Here is a 17,356-nt window from a genome sequence, read left to right on the forward strand (position 1 = left end):
ACAATACATATACACAAATGAACAACCCCAACACTCTTGACATACTGTTAACATTCTCGAGACTGAAAATAAACTACTTATAAAACCCTTTGACCGTTAAAAATTTCATACTTCTACAACAATAATATCAGGAGTGATCCACACAAATCGACCAAATACTCCCACAGCAGTGGTGGCAGAGCAGCGAGTAGTTTAAAATAGGTTTCTTGGACAGAACTCCCCTCCCCTCACTGCTACAAAGGTTTTTCATAAATATCAACATTGAGACATATCTGATAAAAAAGTTACATTGCACCTGTATAGAGACTCAACTATATCTTTCTTTAAACCCCGAATCCATATTTACAAAAATAAGTATTTTCAGCAACCATTTTCATTCCAATGGAGCTATTAAAGTGAAGGTTATGATGTTCAATGATCAAATGCAGACAGCAGGCACAAGAATAATGAGACTTCAAAATACAGCTAATCTTAATTCAAACATGACTAATAAATATGACTAATGAGAGATAGCAGTTAATTGATAAACAATCCTAATGAGCAAATAAATAAATCTTTAAGAAATGATATGAATAAAATAATATGCAATAAACCTGAGAGAGACAAGCGGAGACTCAGTAGAAGTAAAGACTAATCTAAATCCTCAAAATGAAACAAATGATAATTACGATTATAACGATACGATTACGAACAGAAAGATCCGATACAAAATGACATGGAAAATTATCTTAATTCTTTAATCATAGATAAAATCGTTTGATCGCTAAAAGTTGCGGAGAAAATCGTCGAAGATGGAAAACTTTCTTACGAAAACAATCACGGAGGTAGAAATGAAAACGATTAAAATAAGGTGGCCTTAAATCGTACGTGGAATGAATGGTTCAGAAGTGCTATGAGAATGGCTTGATGAAAAATTATGATATACTGACAATCTTTTTTTTTCTTTGGTGCAAAAGATTCGGTTTATGCAAGCATCAATCCACAACCCTGAACCGTGAAGTCTTGAAGGCCCACTTTTAGAAAGTTTGCTGCCAATACAGTCTTGATTTTGAAGTTCGATTTCAATTTAAAATGCCTCAGTTCTGAACACAAAGATTGGACACTCAGAAATTGGAATAACAGTGATAATGTGTCGAATGAGTGCATGGCCCAGGAAGCAGATTGATACGTACTGCATCTACATGATAAATGTTGAAATAAAAGTGTTTGTGGTTTGGTGAAAAAATCCGCTCAATATATTTCATCACAGGAGGGTATTTTACTTTTGAACTGAGCAATACGTCAACTAACCTGACCAGTAGCAATTACGGTAGGTCAACTGATTCGAATAGTACAAAGAGTACAGCAGGGTCTGACTGCATAACACGTATCACAATAGTCGAAAAAACGAGAATGGAATGTTCTACCAGTTGCAATAAACGCTTTCAAGATCGAGTATCCGGCTCAACGTTAATCGATTCGTTCTAAAGATGGACCTTACTGGTTCACTTCGATGATTGCCACTGTTTGACGAGTGATGCCGTGTATTTTTCAATAACTACACAAAGCATAAGTTTATACTAAAACCACTGCCGTAAATGCAATAACTGTTTTACTACCAAGTTTCATCCGACTGTCTTTGTTCCTTCCCTTCGATTTTAAGTATTATGTATGGACATCGGTGACTTAAAACGTTCAGCCGTTCGCTTTGGCAATCACTTTTTCAGCCAACTCGAGAATGGCCGGCACGTGGAAGTCACCTGCCGACACCTGCAGTTCGATTTCGGAAACGACCCCGCTATCCGACAAGGCCTGATGGAAAGTTTCATCTGAAAAATAAACCATATATTTGACCAGAAAAATGACAATAATGCAAGACTGGCGAATAAGATACCAGGGAACCCCATGAGATGACTGCCTTCATAAAATCCCCTTATATGATATCATCAAATGATAACAGTGAATGCATCTAAAGACAGTGATCTAAAAGGTGGCTATGAAAAGGTCCAATTACTAGAAGACAATTTGATGGTGTCATAAGAAGATTTATGAGAGGCGGATCCGCTGGGATTTCTGACACTTGTACAAGTCCATCAAATTTGTTTAAGAGCCCTCTTCTATTTTTTTAACAAAAATAATTGGTGCATTTCATTGCAGTAGTGCCCCTTATATTGCCTTCGTTGACATCAAAGTGCCCTTTCGGGTTAAAGTCCTTCAAAATTGGCCTCAGGTTTATTAGGCAGCCATCTTTAATGGAAGGGGTTAGAAAATATTTTTTACATTTTAAACAGTCATTTGGATGTCCAGGACAACAAGGGCAACATACCTTTCATAAGATGTAACAGAGTCCACAGGGCGATATGAGTGGAACTCTTGTCTGACCGACGCAGGAATTCGTTGGCATATTTCAACACACCGGAACTGTTTGAGAGGATGAGGTCTTTCGAAATATCTACAAGAGTTCAATAGAAGAAAATTCGGAATGAATATTTTTGTCAGTCAGGTTTAATGGCAGGTTTGATACCGTTTGAATTCTGATCATGGGTAAAATATATTTTGAATTACATTTTGACTTTCAAAACTGTTGGTTTTACATACCCGAGACTGCAAGTTGACCGATGATACCAGCACAGTTATATTGTAACTCCGAATACGTAGTTTTGTTCACCAAGTCGACAAGTTTCGTGAAAAATAAGCCATCTTTATACGCGAGCATACGTAATTTGACTTCCTCTGAAAATGATAAGTATAGAAAGGGAACTTCATCTCCGTGAAAAGGAACTTCATCTAAGTTAAGAAAGGGAACTTAATCTAAGTAAAGAAGGGAACAATAAAGAAAGGGAACTTCATCATAGTAAAGAAAGGGAACTTCATCTAATTGAATAAAGGGAACTTCATCACAGTAAAGAAAGGGAACTTCACCTTAGTAAAACAAAGAGACTTCATCTTAGTCTAATGCCTGAGGAGCGACGGTGGTAAAGAAGAATTTTTGAAGAAGAAATTTGGAAATTGACATACCCTCATCTGCTAGAATGGCCAACGCTGCCGTTACTTGAATGAGGAGGTTCAATTCCAGGGGATCGGGCTGACTTTTACACCGTAAAACCAGTTTACATAACACTTCTATGTGACCTGTATTCAACAGTACCTGAAAATATTTATAAGAGGGTCATGATTAAATCAAAATGATAAACGGGCAGAACAAACCGGTATTTTTCCGAGTGGGTAATTTAAGAAGACGTACCCTGCTGTGTTCGCCGGCCGCTAGGTTTCGAATGACGCCCGCCGCATGGCGCTGTGACTCGGGATTTTCGGCGTTCAGCAAAATTCGCGAAATCTCCGGCAAAAAGGATTCACAAATAATCGGCACCTGAAAATCAAATAAAGGAGGACACTAGCACTCAAGAAGAACTTTACTGAGATTTCATCTCGATGTGGTACCCAACCAGACGAAATATCCAACTATTTACTTCGATTTAAACAAAAATTCTCTAAATTCGACTGCCGATCACACAACTACTATATCTGATTTCCAATATCAAAATCAAACCACCTTTCACTCCGGGCAGGTGTGGGGCTTGTAAGGGACACCATATCAAATCCATCAAATAAATAAATAAAGCGGTCAATCCGAAGTCAAAACTTTACGGAATATGTAAAGCGGAATCTCTTGAATTTCCAAAATTCTTATTCAGTAGAATTTTTTCAGATTTCAGATCTTGATTCCAGATTGTTGTTTCAAAAAAGAAATCAGATGTGGGTTTCTCTATCAAATAATGATAATACTGCCTTAGGCGATTCACTGCGGCGAAACAGCAGTCGGTAAGAATTTGAAAGAAAAGCAGACCTGCTGGCGCCAGTGACTGCGGGGAACTACGCATTTTAGACAAAAAAGCGACAGACACATCTTACATGATGAACAATACTCACCTTTACTATGAGACTAAGAAACACGAGTAGGCTCAGGGAAATGTGGTGAAAGAAGTTGAAAGAAATAAGTAGAGAGCGGGAAAGGAGCCAGTTGAAAGGAAGAGAGGAAGGATCAGGAGCAGGCCACTTTCTGCCAACTTACAAATTACCCGAGTCTTCCCTAATTTTTCCATGAATTCCCATGAATATTTACACGAAATTCCTCGAGTGAATCCGCACCAATGTTACAATTCATTCGTTTTTCATGAATCCCGTATCGATATAGAACGCGTGGTCAAAGGCATTTCCAGGTTATTTCGCAAAATTTGTCGAATTACCTAAGTGTTCCCTAATGTTGTCTTTATCTATCCGATTCCTCGAGTTTTCCTGATTTTCAGGTCAGAGGGCATTGACCAGAGAGGGAGGGAGGGAGGGAGGGAGGGAGGGAGGGAGGCAGGCAGGCAGGCAGGGAGGGAGGGAGGCAGGGAGGGAGGGAGGCAGGCAGGGAGGGAGGGAGGGAGGCAGGCAGGCAGGCAGGGAGGGAAGGAGGCAGGCAGGGAGGGAGGGAGGCAGGCAGGGACAGAGGGAGGGTTACGATGGAAGGGGATGGGAATTAGTCAATAAACAGTAGAGGGAACGGGAAAGAGACGCACATGTTTTCCTACCTCATTGGATTGATTGATGGAGAGATTCTGTAAGCAGGCCGTAGCCGCTGAGAGGGTATCCCCTGAACTGTACGTGATAATATGCTTCAACTTCGGTAATCCATCGTAATGTACAATCAACAACTGATTATCAGCTGAAATAAAACTTCATTTAGTTAACTTTCAGTTTTATCCAATACGGCCATCAGGCAGCCAGAGACGAAAGTTATGTAGACACAATGTATGATATTAGAAAATTGATTTACCATCGCAAGCCAAGTTTCTGAGCGCCAAACAAGCCTGACATTGAACCTGAAACAAAGACAAAACGGCATGTGTAATTGAATTGAACAGACCCTCAAAATACAGGCACATAATTCAAGTCCAGGGTTATAACGGGGTTTTCCAATTTTCTTTTCCATTACTTTTCCATACCACTTCCTTATACCCAGATTATTAATCTTCCATAGCCCTTTTGCTAACCTAGAACAGGCAATGTCAAATAAGAGCCAATTATCAATACCATCGACAAAGTCTTTTCATAAAGATTGTGTTATTAAATGTTTAGTAAGACATTTAGGCATACAGCCTAAAACTTCAAATAAGAAGGAAAATTTTATTTTGAGACCATTTCTGATTTTCCATACGTTTTCCACAGCTAGAGAAAAAACAGAACAAAATTTCCATAGCTTTTCGAGTACCTGGAAAGAAATTCCCATTTTCCAAAGCTATCGAAAACTCGTAAGCACCCGGCAAGTCTGCTTATCGGCGGGATAGATGACTTACCCATTCGGCCGGCGACATCAACAAATCTATGAGTTGTCGTAGTATGTCGTGTTGCCCGACGGCTACGATCATCGTGCGGTGTTTATTGTCGACGGCCAGGTTACTGATCGCCGCCGTGCAGTAGTACTGTATGTCGACGTCGCGACTGTTCTGAGCTTCGACCAGAATCGGCAACGCTCCATTCGATACGAGCACCTCGCGATTCAATTCTAGAATGAGAACACAAATTTTAAGATACTCGAGACATCTAACAATCGTTCAAGGATATATGGGTTCAGTGGTTCGTTCTTCAGGGCTGCCAACCTCTGAAAAGTGCTATCAGTAACATACTGAATTTTCTTCAGTAACATTTCATTGAAATATGGAAGAAAATGTTCAAATAAATCAGCAATCAACAGTAAGACCCTCAGTAACATCTTTCATTTTTCGATAAGCATCAATCAAATCAAATCAGTATTTCTCATTATGGAATAGTAACGAATACTGAAGATCAGGAATAATTGGCAGCTCTGGTTTTTTCTCTACGAATTGTAAGTTTAAATACTTAGTGTACGGGCGAGACTGTTGATCTCTGGAATTTTCACATTTTATACACCCTTACAATTGGCTTTTTACATTTTTCACGATGAAATACTAGGATTTTTCGAATAATTTTTCCAGGTTTTTCACGCATTTTTTCACAAATGATTTCAAGGTATAAAAACATCAGTGGTTAGTCTGATCACAATGCAGGCAGTAAAATTACTTAAACATAAATTCTGAGCTACAAACAGCAATTCTGAGGTGTTTGAGGCATTAAAAGGGGATCAGAATATCTTGACAGTTACTTCTCTTCAATTTTTTTACAGATTTTTCGAATTTTTTGAGCAGACCTCCATTTTTCACAAATTTTCACATGCATATTATTTCACCCTAATTTGACCCCTTTAGTGTTTAATTAGATACAGCTGGGGCTTCGAACAGCCAACTCCTATGAATAACCTTGAGAGATGTTTATAAGTTATGCAAGCTCAGATATTTGTTCGCGAATTCAACTTTCCGCTCGTAATAAAACTGCGCAAAACAGACCTGGATGTACGAGATATAATGCTAGTTGTAAGTCAGCAGACGGATTGATCGCTCTTCTTTCTCAACCAGCTGCTGCGACATGATCGCTAGGCAACTGGATAATTCATTCAGTCACAGTGACAAAGGTTAGATTTATATCGTTCTCGCATGTTTGAAATGAATGGTAGTCGTAGGGGGTGTCTTGAATGCCGGCGGCAGCGCACAGGTGTCCCGCGACTAGCGCGCAAGACATACACACATGATATCTGGGTTAATTATACACATACATCACAGATCAATAACAATGATTGACCATTACTTACATATAATACCATATGTCGACATATGTAACAGAACGACCACTAGGATCGTCAGTACTTTTTGTAATGTAACATGTAATGAACCTTGTGAAAGTAGCACTTATTCGAAAATATACATTGACATAAAATGATTAGCCCATATCAGCAAACAATGACCCCAGAAGTTGTGTAATAACCCTTATTGTTATGCAATATCAGTCATGGAATTTCCTCGCTGCAAACAATAGACCATTATGTACGCACTATCAAAACCTCAAAAGAAGATTGGGGCTGGTTAAATGGTGCTGATCAGTTATCTGTTCCAACTTTTTCAACAATTTATATATTCTAGAAATCAGTATCTAGACACCCACCAACCAATTCCCCTTCCTGAGAAGCTGCCAAATGGTTTTTTATTACTAACTCAAATATACTATAATAACTGCGAACTTCATTGCCTTAGCAAGGAAGGCTTCACCAACTAAAGTTGCTTCCTCCAGTGGAAAAAATCGTGGATCTTAGTGTAAAAGTAGTTGAGGGCCCAGTTGCAGATGGGACTTGCAGTTCAAAATCGTGAGACTGGTCTTGAGTTGTTAGAATGGCTATAGAACGAAGATGGTCTCAAACTGGTCATCAATCTAAGCCACAGCTATGCGACTGCCAGCCAAGAGTTTCACAGGGCACGGGTCATTCGCTTGCAACGTTGAAGCGTAAACATTTTTCAAACCTCAATGTACTCTTATCAGCACCATCTGGCGCGATTGGTGGATGGATTGCTGGCGTTCAATTTTCCCACTGAAACTGACTAGTAAATCTTATACAAAATGACAGGTGTTTCGCACAACATATTGAAATAACCTATGGTTCTTCAGTTTACACAATAACGCGCGCTGTAGTAACCACGTGTGGTAGTATGCTGTTGTAGTGGTCGCATATTTTTCAAATGTCTGGAAAGATGAATTAAAACAGCTTTCGAGAATTTATCGCTGATCTTACAATGACCAGGGGCTGTATGCAAAACATTTTCCAAATTTCCTCAACTTACCCAAGTGAATTTTCGCCCATAAGAAGTTAGGTAAATCCTCAGCTCAGGGGTTCTTTTAATATCCCTTTTTATCGTAAGTATCAATCAATAGCACTTTTTAAAGTTAGGGACGCATTTTTTTCAAGGGAATACATGAAATTTGAGGGATCTTTTATGCCGAGTTGTTTTCTGCATAAGGCTCCAGGCCGCCTAACTATCTTACACAGAAGCCCCTTGTAGCTGTCTTCTAAGGTGAACCAAGAACCTGATGGGGTGAGAGGGTTCACCAAAAACCTATCGTGTCAGTTCTATACTCCCTGCTCTCCTACCACAGCTGTGAGTGGGTTCACCAAGAACTCATGCGTCTGTTCAAGTCAACGCACTCTCACCAAAGCTGTGAGGAGTTCACCAAGTGTTTTAGACACACTGCCATCGCGACGAGAAGGGTTCACTGAGAACTGGTCACCGAGTGTTGTAGTGTTGTCACACTCCCACTGCGACTTCCAAGAAGGGTTCACTCAGAACCAATAATCGAGTCTACAACCTTCCACAATGGAACGAACAGAACGAACTGTTTACACATCCGAAACCTATTTCAGACTCGAACTTCTGCCGAAGTTCTATTTACTCACCGAGATGACTGAGATTTAATACAGCGCCCATAGCGTTACGTTTCACTCGCGGTTCACTGGATTTCACTAGATTCAACAACGGCATCACGGCTCCCGACATCGCGATCTCTTCTTTATAAATATCTAACGAGAAAAGAAGTTCGTTTATCGGGCGGAGTGAAATTTTTACGAATACATTTTCATCAAAGATCTAAGGGTTAAATTCGACAACCACGTTTCAGTTTTACGAAAAAACGAAAACTTAATCGATGCCTTAGCCAATTAGACTCCTCTCATTTACAGTGAGTGAACTCATTTATCAATTAATTTCTTAACTCAAAAGTTGGTAACTGGGTGCAGGGACCTCTGGACTACTTTCTCAAAGTAGCGTGTTTACCTTTGGTAGCTAGCGTGGTAAGACAGGCGCACGTATGACACTGAATCTCGACATCAGCCGACGACAACAGATTCACCAACGGTTCAAGAGCTCCACATGCGACAACTACCACTTTATTACGCTCTACAAAAAAGAAACAATGCAACTTACATATTACTCATAGTCTTGGGGTTGATTTTGATCTCGAAATAGCGAATTGCGCCTCTAACCTATTTGATTGATTTCCATTTGATTTATGTCCCTGCTTGCCGGGAATAAAGCGCGGTGTTTTGGGGCTGGTTTTAACCGCACGGCTAGTCGCTCAGTTGAGGCTTAGATTCAAGACCAGTATCAGACCGCAGGGGCGGATCCAGGGGGACTCTTGAGACTTGACAAGTCCATCAATTTTTTGTCCTTATCATTTTGTCTTCTATATATAACTGGTGCATTTCACGTCGGGAATACACCTACGTAATATTACCTTTTACGCACAACAGTGACAAGCGCTTCAAAATTGGCCCCCGAGTTGGGAAGAGTACTATTGCCTTTTTAAAGATCGAAGTGCCCTTTTGGGACCTGATCTTCAAAATTGGCCTCTGGATCCGCCCCTGGACAGGCTAATAATTCTATAGCCAATAAGACCAGCCCTGAGAAATATCACGGTGATTGCCAAACTGTACTCAAGCGCTGATTTCATACGTCGATCTACAAATTTTTACGTTTTCAATTCGTCCATGCAACTGGCCCTGAGATTTTTTTCGGAAAGGGATCGAAGTTCTTTTAGCATACAGTAGGGATGTTTTGAGGGGAAGTTTGGCCTGTCAGCTCACCTGGGCCATTAAGAGTGAAGTTACAAACGGTCAACGACGCGGCTCGCAGAACTTGTAAGTCTTTACACTGCAATAACGCAATCAACGGCTCCATCATATCTTCAGTAAGAGGTGTACGCACTGAAATACAGAACATTACAGAGTAATTTTATTTTGCTGTCTTAAGCTTCCTAAATCACAGTTAAGACTTCGATTAAAACTAGGCTAAACTCATTTCAGTTTGATAATTGATCCAAAAAATTTATCTCAATTGGTAGGAAAGCTTCTTAGTTCTCAGGACTTAGGTTTGGAGGAATATACAATCCTAGAACCCAGTTTCGTGTTAGAAATTGCTCGGCCGGGCCGTGCAAGAGCACCCTTGTACCAAGGGCTCGATTTTAACTGTATCACATGCAACCCACTAAAATTTATAGGTTACCATTATTTCGAAAAAAAATCAAAAAGGTACCATATGTTGTCGTTGTAAAAAATCTTTTCGAAATCAGCATCATGAAATTCAGGTTAAAATGTGGGTAGATGCTATCTATCATGAAAACACAATAAGATGAAACGTGTTTTTGAAATGTTGTTTGCCTACATTACTGCGTATTATTATTTCTGATCATTCTACCTGGTTAGTTCCCCGGGCTTACACCCTATCCAAATTAACAGTGGCCTTATAATTCTACCTCTATTCGCACAATCAAGTTCTCCGGATGACGATCCCAAATTTCAACCATAATTCTATCATTATTCAAAATCTATCTAAGTCGAGCCAAGTCTGTCAATCACGAACGATGAAACCAGGAGGTTGACAGCACTCAAATTTTTATCATGAGCTCATTTTAGAAATCATTCCCAAATAGAAACCACAATTTTTCAGCAATCAAGCGCACGGATCAGATTCTGATTGCCGAACTCATTTTGTATATTTTTTTTCATACCTTTACAAGTGACTTCTTTCAAAACTTCAATCACAGATTTTTTACATTTTTTTCCAGATAATTTTTTCATAATTTTTCGTGTCAAGGTACATACAATAGATGGCTACCGATCACAATATGGATTGAAAACTTTAAAACAGTGTGTGCATAAATTCTATGCACCATAAGAAGGGAATTTAACCATTTCGACGGTCACTTGACTTAAATTTTTCATAGATTTTTCGCACTTTTCTCCCACAATTTCTTAAAACAGACATACATTTTTCACAAGTTTTCACTAAGCTATGACCCATGCAGATAAAATTGTTTAACAGAGTGTAACGTCTGAACTACAAGTAACAGTGTAACCCTAGTGGGTCTTAAGAGTCGGCCAGGGCCTTTTTAGGCGGGGCAAGGGCATTTGGTTGTTATGACTCACAACCCGCAAGTTAGCCGAGCTTAGTCCATGTATACGTCTCGACAGCCATGGCCAGAGGAGGTTTCGAACCACGGACCTCTCGGTTCCCAGTCTTCGACTTAACCAACTGAGCTAACCGCGCAGGAATAACGACGACCTACTCGTCGATTGATACGTACTCTTAGCGCTGATCTCCGCGAAACAAAGCGACGCCGAACGTTGCAATTCCACGTTGTCGGAATACGTCAGAATGCACAGAGCGTGCAGACGTTCGTCGTTAATACTCGGCTGACCGCTACGATCTGAAAAACGAGACAAAAGTTCAATTTCCCATTTTCCAAAGGCATCTTCCGAGGCAAAACTCGAACTAGCGCATCTTCTCGGAGGATATGGATGCGGTATTATTCATGACCTTCATAAATATGTGCTGTTGGAAAAAATTATTCGACAAATATCGTCCGACCGCTGAGCGCCACTCGTCGCAATAATTAAGTCTCAAGAAGTTTAAGGTCTCTTTTTCTCCTCAACCCGCTGAGCGCCACTCCTTACACAGGGTCCCTACAGACTTACCCTACATTTCTCCTGGATAAGAGACAATTTCAAGAAAATGTTTCCATCACTTTCATATCCCAATTACTGTAGACTCATCCTAAATCGGTACTGTTTATCTCAGTAAACCGGTAATTCGGTCATTTTTATCCTTTACACAAACCAACCTCGGTTTCTAATTCGGGAACCGTCTAATTGGGTAACAAAAAGATCCTGGTTCCAACTGGTTTAGGCGTTGTCTACCATAAAACTACAAACATTTCTATTCACGATTCTCTAAATCGAAGTTTTAAATGAGTTTTGGGCATTTTCCTCAAATAAGAGGAGTTTTGGGCAATTTTCTTAGATTAAAGGAGTTTCCAAAAGAAAGTTTTAAAAAAGCATTTTCAGTTAAGAAGGAGTTTTTAAGGAATCTAGGAGTGGCAGGGTTTCCTTACAGGGCATTATCAACAGGCTCAAGGTCTCTTTCTTCCAACAAGGGAAGAGGCCAGAAAGGAACCTTCCACCAAGAAACTCGGCGGAGCACCTAGAATCAAACCGATGGAACCCAAGATTGACGAGAGCCAAAAACGTGAATTTCTTTTCCATGAAAAAACTCACCTGAATCTAAATATTTCAACAAACTGTTGACGGCTTCGCGTTCCGTGTCCGACAACGAAATCTCGTCCAATTCGTGGTTAAAGCGGCCGTTCGTAGAGGGCGCCGGCACGCAGCCGCACGTCACCACGCACAAACAATACCCGAGCAACTTGCGCAGAAACGTCAGAACCTCGTCCAGCAAACGCGGTTTCTCGTCGTCCGTCCGACCGGCGGCGAGCGAGTGCTCGTGGCACGGTCTGGCGTTGATGATGACAGCCCGAGGCGTCGCGTCCAAAGCGTAGTAGTTACCAGTGTCCGTCATCGTCGACTCACTCAAACATACAATCCGTTTTCTACAAAATAGAAAAAAAAATCCATAATTATGAAGAAAAATCCGTAGGCGACAAACAGTTCTCGGGCTCAAACTCCAAAATTACCAAGCGTTAGTTCCAATTGCATTTTGGATATGTCGTAGGGCCAATAGCTAAATAAAAAATTTGTGTCAAGACAACCTTCCTAAAACCTTCAAAGTTCCTCAGTTATTTCATCATATCATATCATTATTTACCATCGAAGAAGGCCACAGGCCTATATACGGACAGCCTCTTAGTTTTTGTATCTAAAAACTAAACTTCTATATCTATCTTTTATATCGTTTTTAAGTCTTTTGTGAAGAAGCTACTTGAGGTTTTAAGGTCACGTCACTGAAAAACAATCATTCTGCTTCAGATCAAGCATCAGCAAGATCGACCCACCTATCAACGAACTGAAAGGCAGACAGACAGACTGGGAGAGAAGCTCGAGAACCAACTATTTTCGTACACGTGACCTGGCTACCTTATCTACTTCAGTACGGTGGGCGGAACTGAATTGAAACGAATTTCAGGGGACCAGAAAATCTATTCGTTGTAACTGATGGTTCACCGTTATATCCCGTATGAAATTCTAGCTACGTAATAGGCCTAACTGTTAAATCTGAGTTCGTTATACATCGACAAGTTCCACTAAGTAGTTTTGCCCTTAATTCGACATCTGAATCACAGTAGTTCAACCGAAAATGAACTAGAAACTAATCTCGTTTTCGTCATGTTCATTAAAAATATTTCTACGAGTAGTCGCGCTCTTAAAAGAAAATCTCTCAAAAATAAGTGCGGCAGTCAAGTCTGGTATTGGTAATTGCACCAAAAAATAAAACCAGATTTCCTTTCTTCGTTCATTGCCCAGAATAAATTGAATAATATATTTGTAATAGTAATAGTGTATATTTGGAAAGCCTACTGTGCCCAATTAAATAATGCGTATTCTGGTCTGCTTTTTCCATGGAAAACTATATTCGCTCTACTTGGAAAGTCAAATCCAACTGAGCTTGTGTTTATAATAAAGAGCATGTAATATTACTCAGTAATGTAGATTGGTCAAGAGTTGTACGGTATTGTCAAATACTTAGTGAGATTTTGTGGAATAAAGCAGTCTTTCAAATTTTTACTCAATTAAGATTGACTGTCTCTAACACGATTAAGTAGAGATTGGTCAAGAGTCATCGTCAAATACTGAGTAAGACTTGGATTTCCTACTTAGTGACTGCCTCTTACTCGATAGAGTAGAGATTTGCCAAGAGATATTGTCAAATACTGAGTAAAAATTTTTGAAATTAAGCGGCTCTTCCAAGGGCGGATCTAGACGGGAGCACATGCTCCTGTCGCAAATTCTGAGTGCCCTTTTTGAAAAAAGTGCAAAAAAATTTTTAATTCTATAAAGTTCATTATCACATTGTTTCCATATTAATAAATTCCCATCTCTTAAAGAATTGTTGCAGAATGTCATTTTTGTGTCTCAGGTGCCTGGAAATTGCATTAAAATGGATTGAAATTCAAAAATTTTCTGGGGGATGCCCAGACCCCAGCGAACGCTTCGCACCCGGCGCTCGCCTGTCATGGATAGTGCCTTTTCTTATGAATTGCCATTTTTTAATTCTGTGCTCCTGTCATTGTCTGCCTCTAGATCCGCCCCTATCTTCAATTCTTTACTCGGTAAAGTTGAAAATGTTCTTCCTGATTTGGTTTTCCAACTTAGTCGGTGTGACTGCCTCTTACTCAATAGAGTAGAGATTTGCCAAGAGTTATTGTCAAATACCGAGTAAGAGTTTGTGAACTAAAGTAGCTCTTTACTTCTTACTCGGTAAAGTTTAAACTGGTAAAATCTTCTCACGGAGTTGGTAGCCCTTCTCAGTATGAGTTAGAGAGATAAAGTAGCTCTTACTCTTTAATTGTTCAGGCACCGGGAGTTGGTTTCAAATACCGAGTAACCAGTTATATTAGTTCAATCAAACAATGTATACCAACGATTTCGATTCAATTGTTAATTCGTTTAGCGTGTGAACAGCTGCGCGGGTCCGCGTCTGGAGCAGATGATGTTTTTACAAGCAGACAACATCAATATTGTCATCGACCAATCGGATTTATTACTACTGTTAAATACGCGTATAGAAAAGGCCCAGAGCTCATAAGGATCGCACGATCCGTAATCGAAAGAAGCCATGAAAAAAAATTCTTAATCACACAGTGGTAAGCCAAGAACTAGATAAAATTGCACAGTCTTAGACTACCAGGTGCAAAATCAGTCTAAGAACGAGTTGGTTATGCACTGTAGCCGATCTAATAACTTAAGACCAGTCTATAAGTTCATTTTAGTTCTATCGCCAATCTAAACAACTTGGGCCTTGCGACCAGTCTCAGCCCATTTTGATTCTATAGCCAATCTTGACTAATCTAAGCTCATTTTGGTTCTATAACCGATCAAAATACTTGGAACCAGTCTAAGCCCATTTTTGATTCTATAACCAATCTAGACTAATCTCAGCTCATTTTGGTTCTATAACCAATCAAACAACTTGGAACCAATCTAAGCTCAATCTGGTTCTATAGCTAATCTAGACCAGTCTAAGCTCATTTTGGTTCTATAGCCAATCTAGAGCAGTCCGAGCTCACTTTGGTTGTAGGCCTATATCCAACCATCTAAGACCATTCAAAGCTATTTTGGACCTATAACCAATCTACAACTGAAGACCAGCATTTTGGCCTCTCACAACTTAGGTGGATGCCAGATTTGGTACCAGGGAGACTTTCAAGCACACTTTGATTGAATGATGACTTCGAGATAAGAGCAGGCTAAGGACAAGACTAGGCTAAGTTCCATGATATCTATCATCCTATTAAGCAAATTCAACTAGGCCTAATTAAGACTGATCTAATAATCTAAGCCAATTCTAACATAAACCTGAGACAGCTATTTTAATAAGCCAGCCCTCCAGGGTTTCTCCAGTAAGGTGTCGAGATGCTAAAATACGCAATCTAGACATAATAAAACGGCATAACCGACAAAACCATATCAATCGAAAAATATATGTAGGCCCCTTGTGTGTATGTATAATGGAAATTATTAACTATGTCGATCAAGAAAATTAGAACACGTTATTGAAAATGGCATCGACTTTTTAGATAAATCAAACTGACAAGTGAGACCAGTTATAAACAAAGAACCAATGCTTGATCCACTTGAAAGGCGCGTAAAAATAGGTGACACTATGTTTTTTGTTCTAATATAAGGTCTTTATTATTTAGCTGATGAACTGGCAAACACAAGATCTTAGGATGTTGTCAATTTTTTTTTCAAGGCAAATTAGTTAGATCAGACAGAAAGATTAAAGATACAATTTTCTACACAATTTTGCCTGCATATTAAAGAAACAGCCCCTTCCTTATTTTTTTTCCGAGGCAACATTGTGGCCTTTTTTACGTTGATGAGCCTATAAATAATCTGAGTTACAGGCCTACATAAAAAATTGACGATCTCACAGAAGTCTTCTTAGACCTGCTGTATTTACCCCTTATTTTGATATCAATCTATTAGCGATAAAATCTTGTTTGATCAGAAATATCAGAAGATTGACCAATTTGGTTAGTACTAATAATCAATAAAATCTTATTTTGATGGGAATGGACATATCTTGAAAACCCTGTAACAAAATGAGCTGACATTTTCAGCATCTCCATATTCCATCTAATACTCTATATTGAGAAAGTTTAGACCATACCCATAATTGTCAGAATTTTGGTCAATGGAACTCTATATTGGTTTAATAATTCAAAAGAAAATAGCTAATTTCGGACAAAAATACCGGGTACATATTTTTGTCCAAAGGTACCCAAACATTTGTACATTATATCTCAAACTTAAACCAAAAGATTTCAGGATATAATTGATTTTAATAATCAGATTCTATTCTAATAGAACCATCAAATTTCATCAAATGAAATAAATTCTATCGGTGAAATATGCAATGAAAGCCATAATTAATGGCCACAATCATTTTATCGAATACCAGACTGCCAATTATCACGATTACATAAAAATCCCAATAATAATTTCAATTGATCGGGTATCGATTACGGAGACAAAGCATTTTGCCAGCCTTGGCAAGCGAGTTTTCCCTAGATCCAGGTAGTGCTACGTACGTTCCTTGTTTGTTGAAAATGAAAATGTTTAAAATGTTCATTTCCAATAAACCATATCAACAGCGAATATTTAGGCACGGTTTTTACTGCATATCGCGATATGGAATGCCCGCTTACCTTGAACTGGAGAGAGCTCGAGTGACAGCGATCCGAAATGCTTGAATACTGGATTGAATCTAGCTGCGATCAGAACCCGGGACTGCCAACTCGACGCGACCGCTAAACCACTACCGTACGATGGCGACGACTAGCGGTCATAATGATCACTAGCCGTCATTTGTCAGTAGGCTCGAATCCCATCGATGAAGAGGTTTTAGTTCTCCGGACTAGGTTCCTGTACTATTGCGTCACTGTCACTATGGCTTCCTCATTTGAAACGCATTGAGATGCAACGCGTCCTAAATCCTGCAACTATTTTTTACGAATTCAAAACTTTCTGGTGGGATAATTTCTAAGAGCACAGTAGAGTACCCAGGCCCACAGGGGAGTTCCAGGAAGATTTAAAAAAAGCTTTTATTTCAAATGTCGGAGTCTTGGTAGCAAAACAGTGCTAAACGGTTTCATTTTGTGATATTGTTTGTGTTTTACTTCATCGAAAAGCTAACTGCTTGACCCTGGCTTGGGCCACGGACACGTTGAGCATGCGCATAAGCCAGGCCGAATAAGGGTTTTAGACAATTTTAAAACTTCAGCACATTCAAAATGCAATTTTCGGGAACTTGTGACGAGCAGGTGGAATTACCTGCTCTATCGGAGTTATCGGAAAGTTATCAGAAAAGTAATCGGAGTTAGGCCTATCAGAAAAATTTAAAAAATATTGCCGCTATTTTTCAAAAGGGCACGGGACTCGGAATTGCGACGGGGGCACGCGTGCTCCGTGTGCTCCCGG

At 39.6% G+C, this 17,356-nt stretch overlaps 1 protein-coding gene across 2 annotated transcripts; it reads right to left on the bottom strand.

The window, feature by feature from the left end:
• Positions 1 to 30: 30 nt before the first annotated feature.
• On the bottom strand, positions 31 to 16,692 carry LOC141909649 (uncharacterized). 2 transcript variants are annotated; one of them, XM_074800196.1, is made up of 14 exons: positions 16,585 to 16,692; positions 11,975 to 12,306; positions 11,005 to 11,127; positions 9,506 to 9,625; positions 8,697 to 8,819; positions 8,321 to 8,443; positions 5,319 to 5,527; positions 4,799 to 4,844; positions 4,554 to 4,687; positions 3,224 to 3,349; positions 2,998 to 3,127; positions 2,578 to 2,712; positions 2,306 to 2,431; positions 31 to 1,808 (listed from the first exon to the last, which is right to left on the bottom strand). In XM_074800196.1, the coding sequence occupies exons 2-14, from the start codon at positions 12,273 to 12,275 to the stop codon at positions 1,675 to 1,677; spliced, it is 1,830 nt and encodes a 609-aa protein (XP_074656297.1). In that variant the 5' UTR covers positions 12,276 to 12,306; positions 16,585 to 16,692; the 3' UTR covers positions 31 to 1,674. The 2 variants fall into 2 exon arrangements, with proteins under 2 accessions (XP_074656297.1, XP_074656298.1); XM_074800197.1 differs by lacking the exon at positions 16,585 to 16,692 and adding an exon at positions 12,522 to 12,598.
• Positions 16,693 to 17,356: the final 664 nt, after the last annotated feature.

Source organism: Tubulanus polymorphus, chromosome 8 (assembly GCF_964204645.1).
Source record: "Tubulanus polymorphus chromosome 8, tnTubPoly1.2, whole genome shotgun sequence".
NCBI lineage: Eukaryota > Metazoa > Nemertea > Palaeonemertea > Tubulaniformes > Tubulanidae > Tubulanus > Tubulanus polymorphus.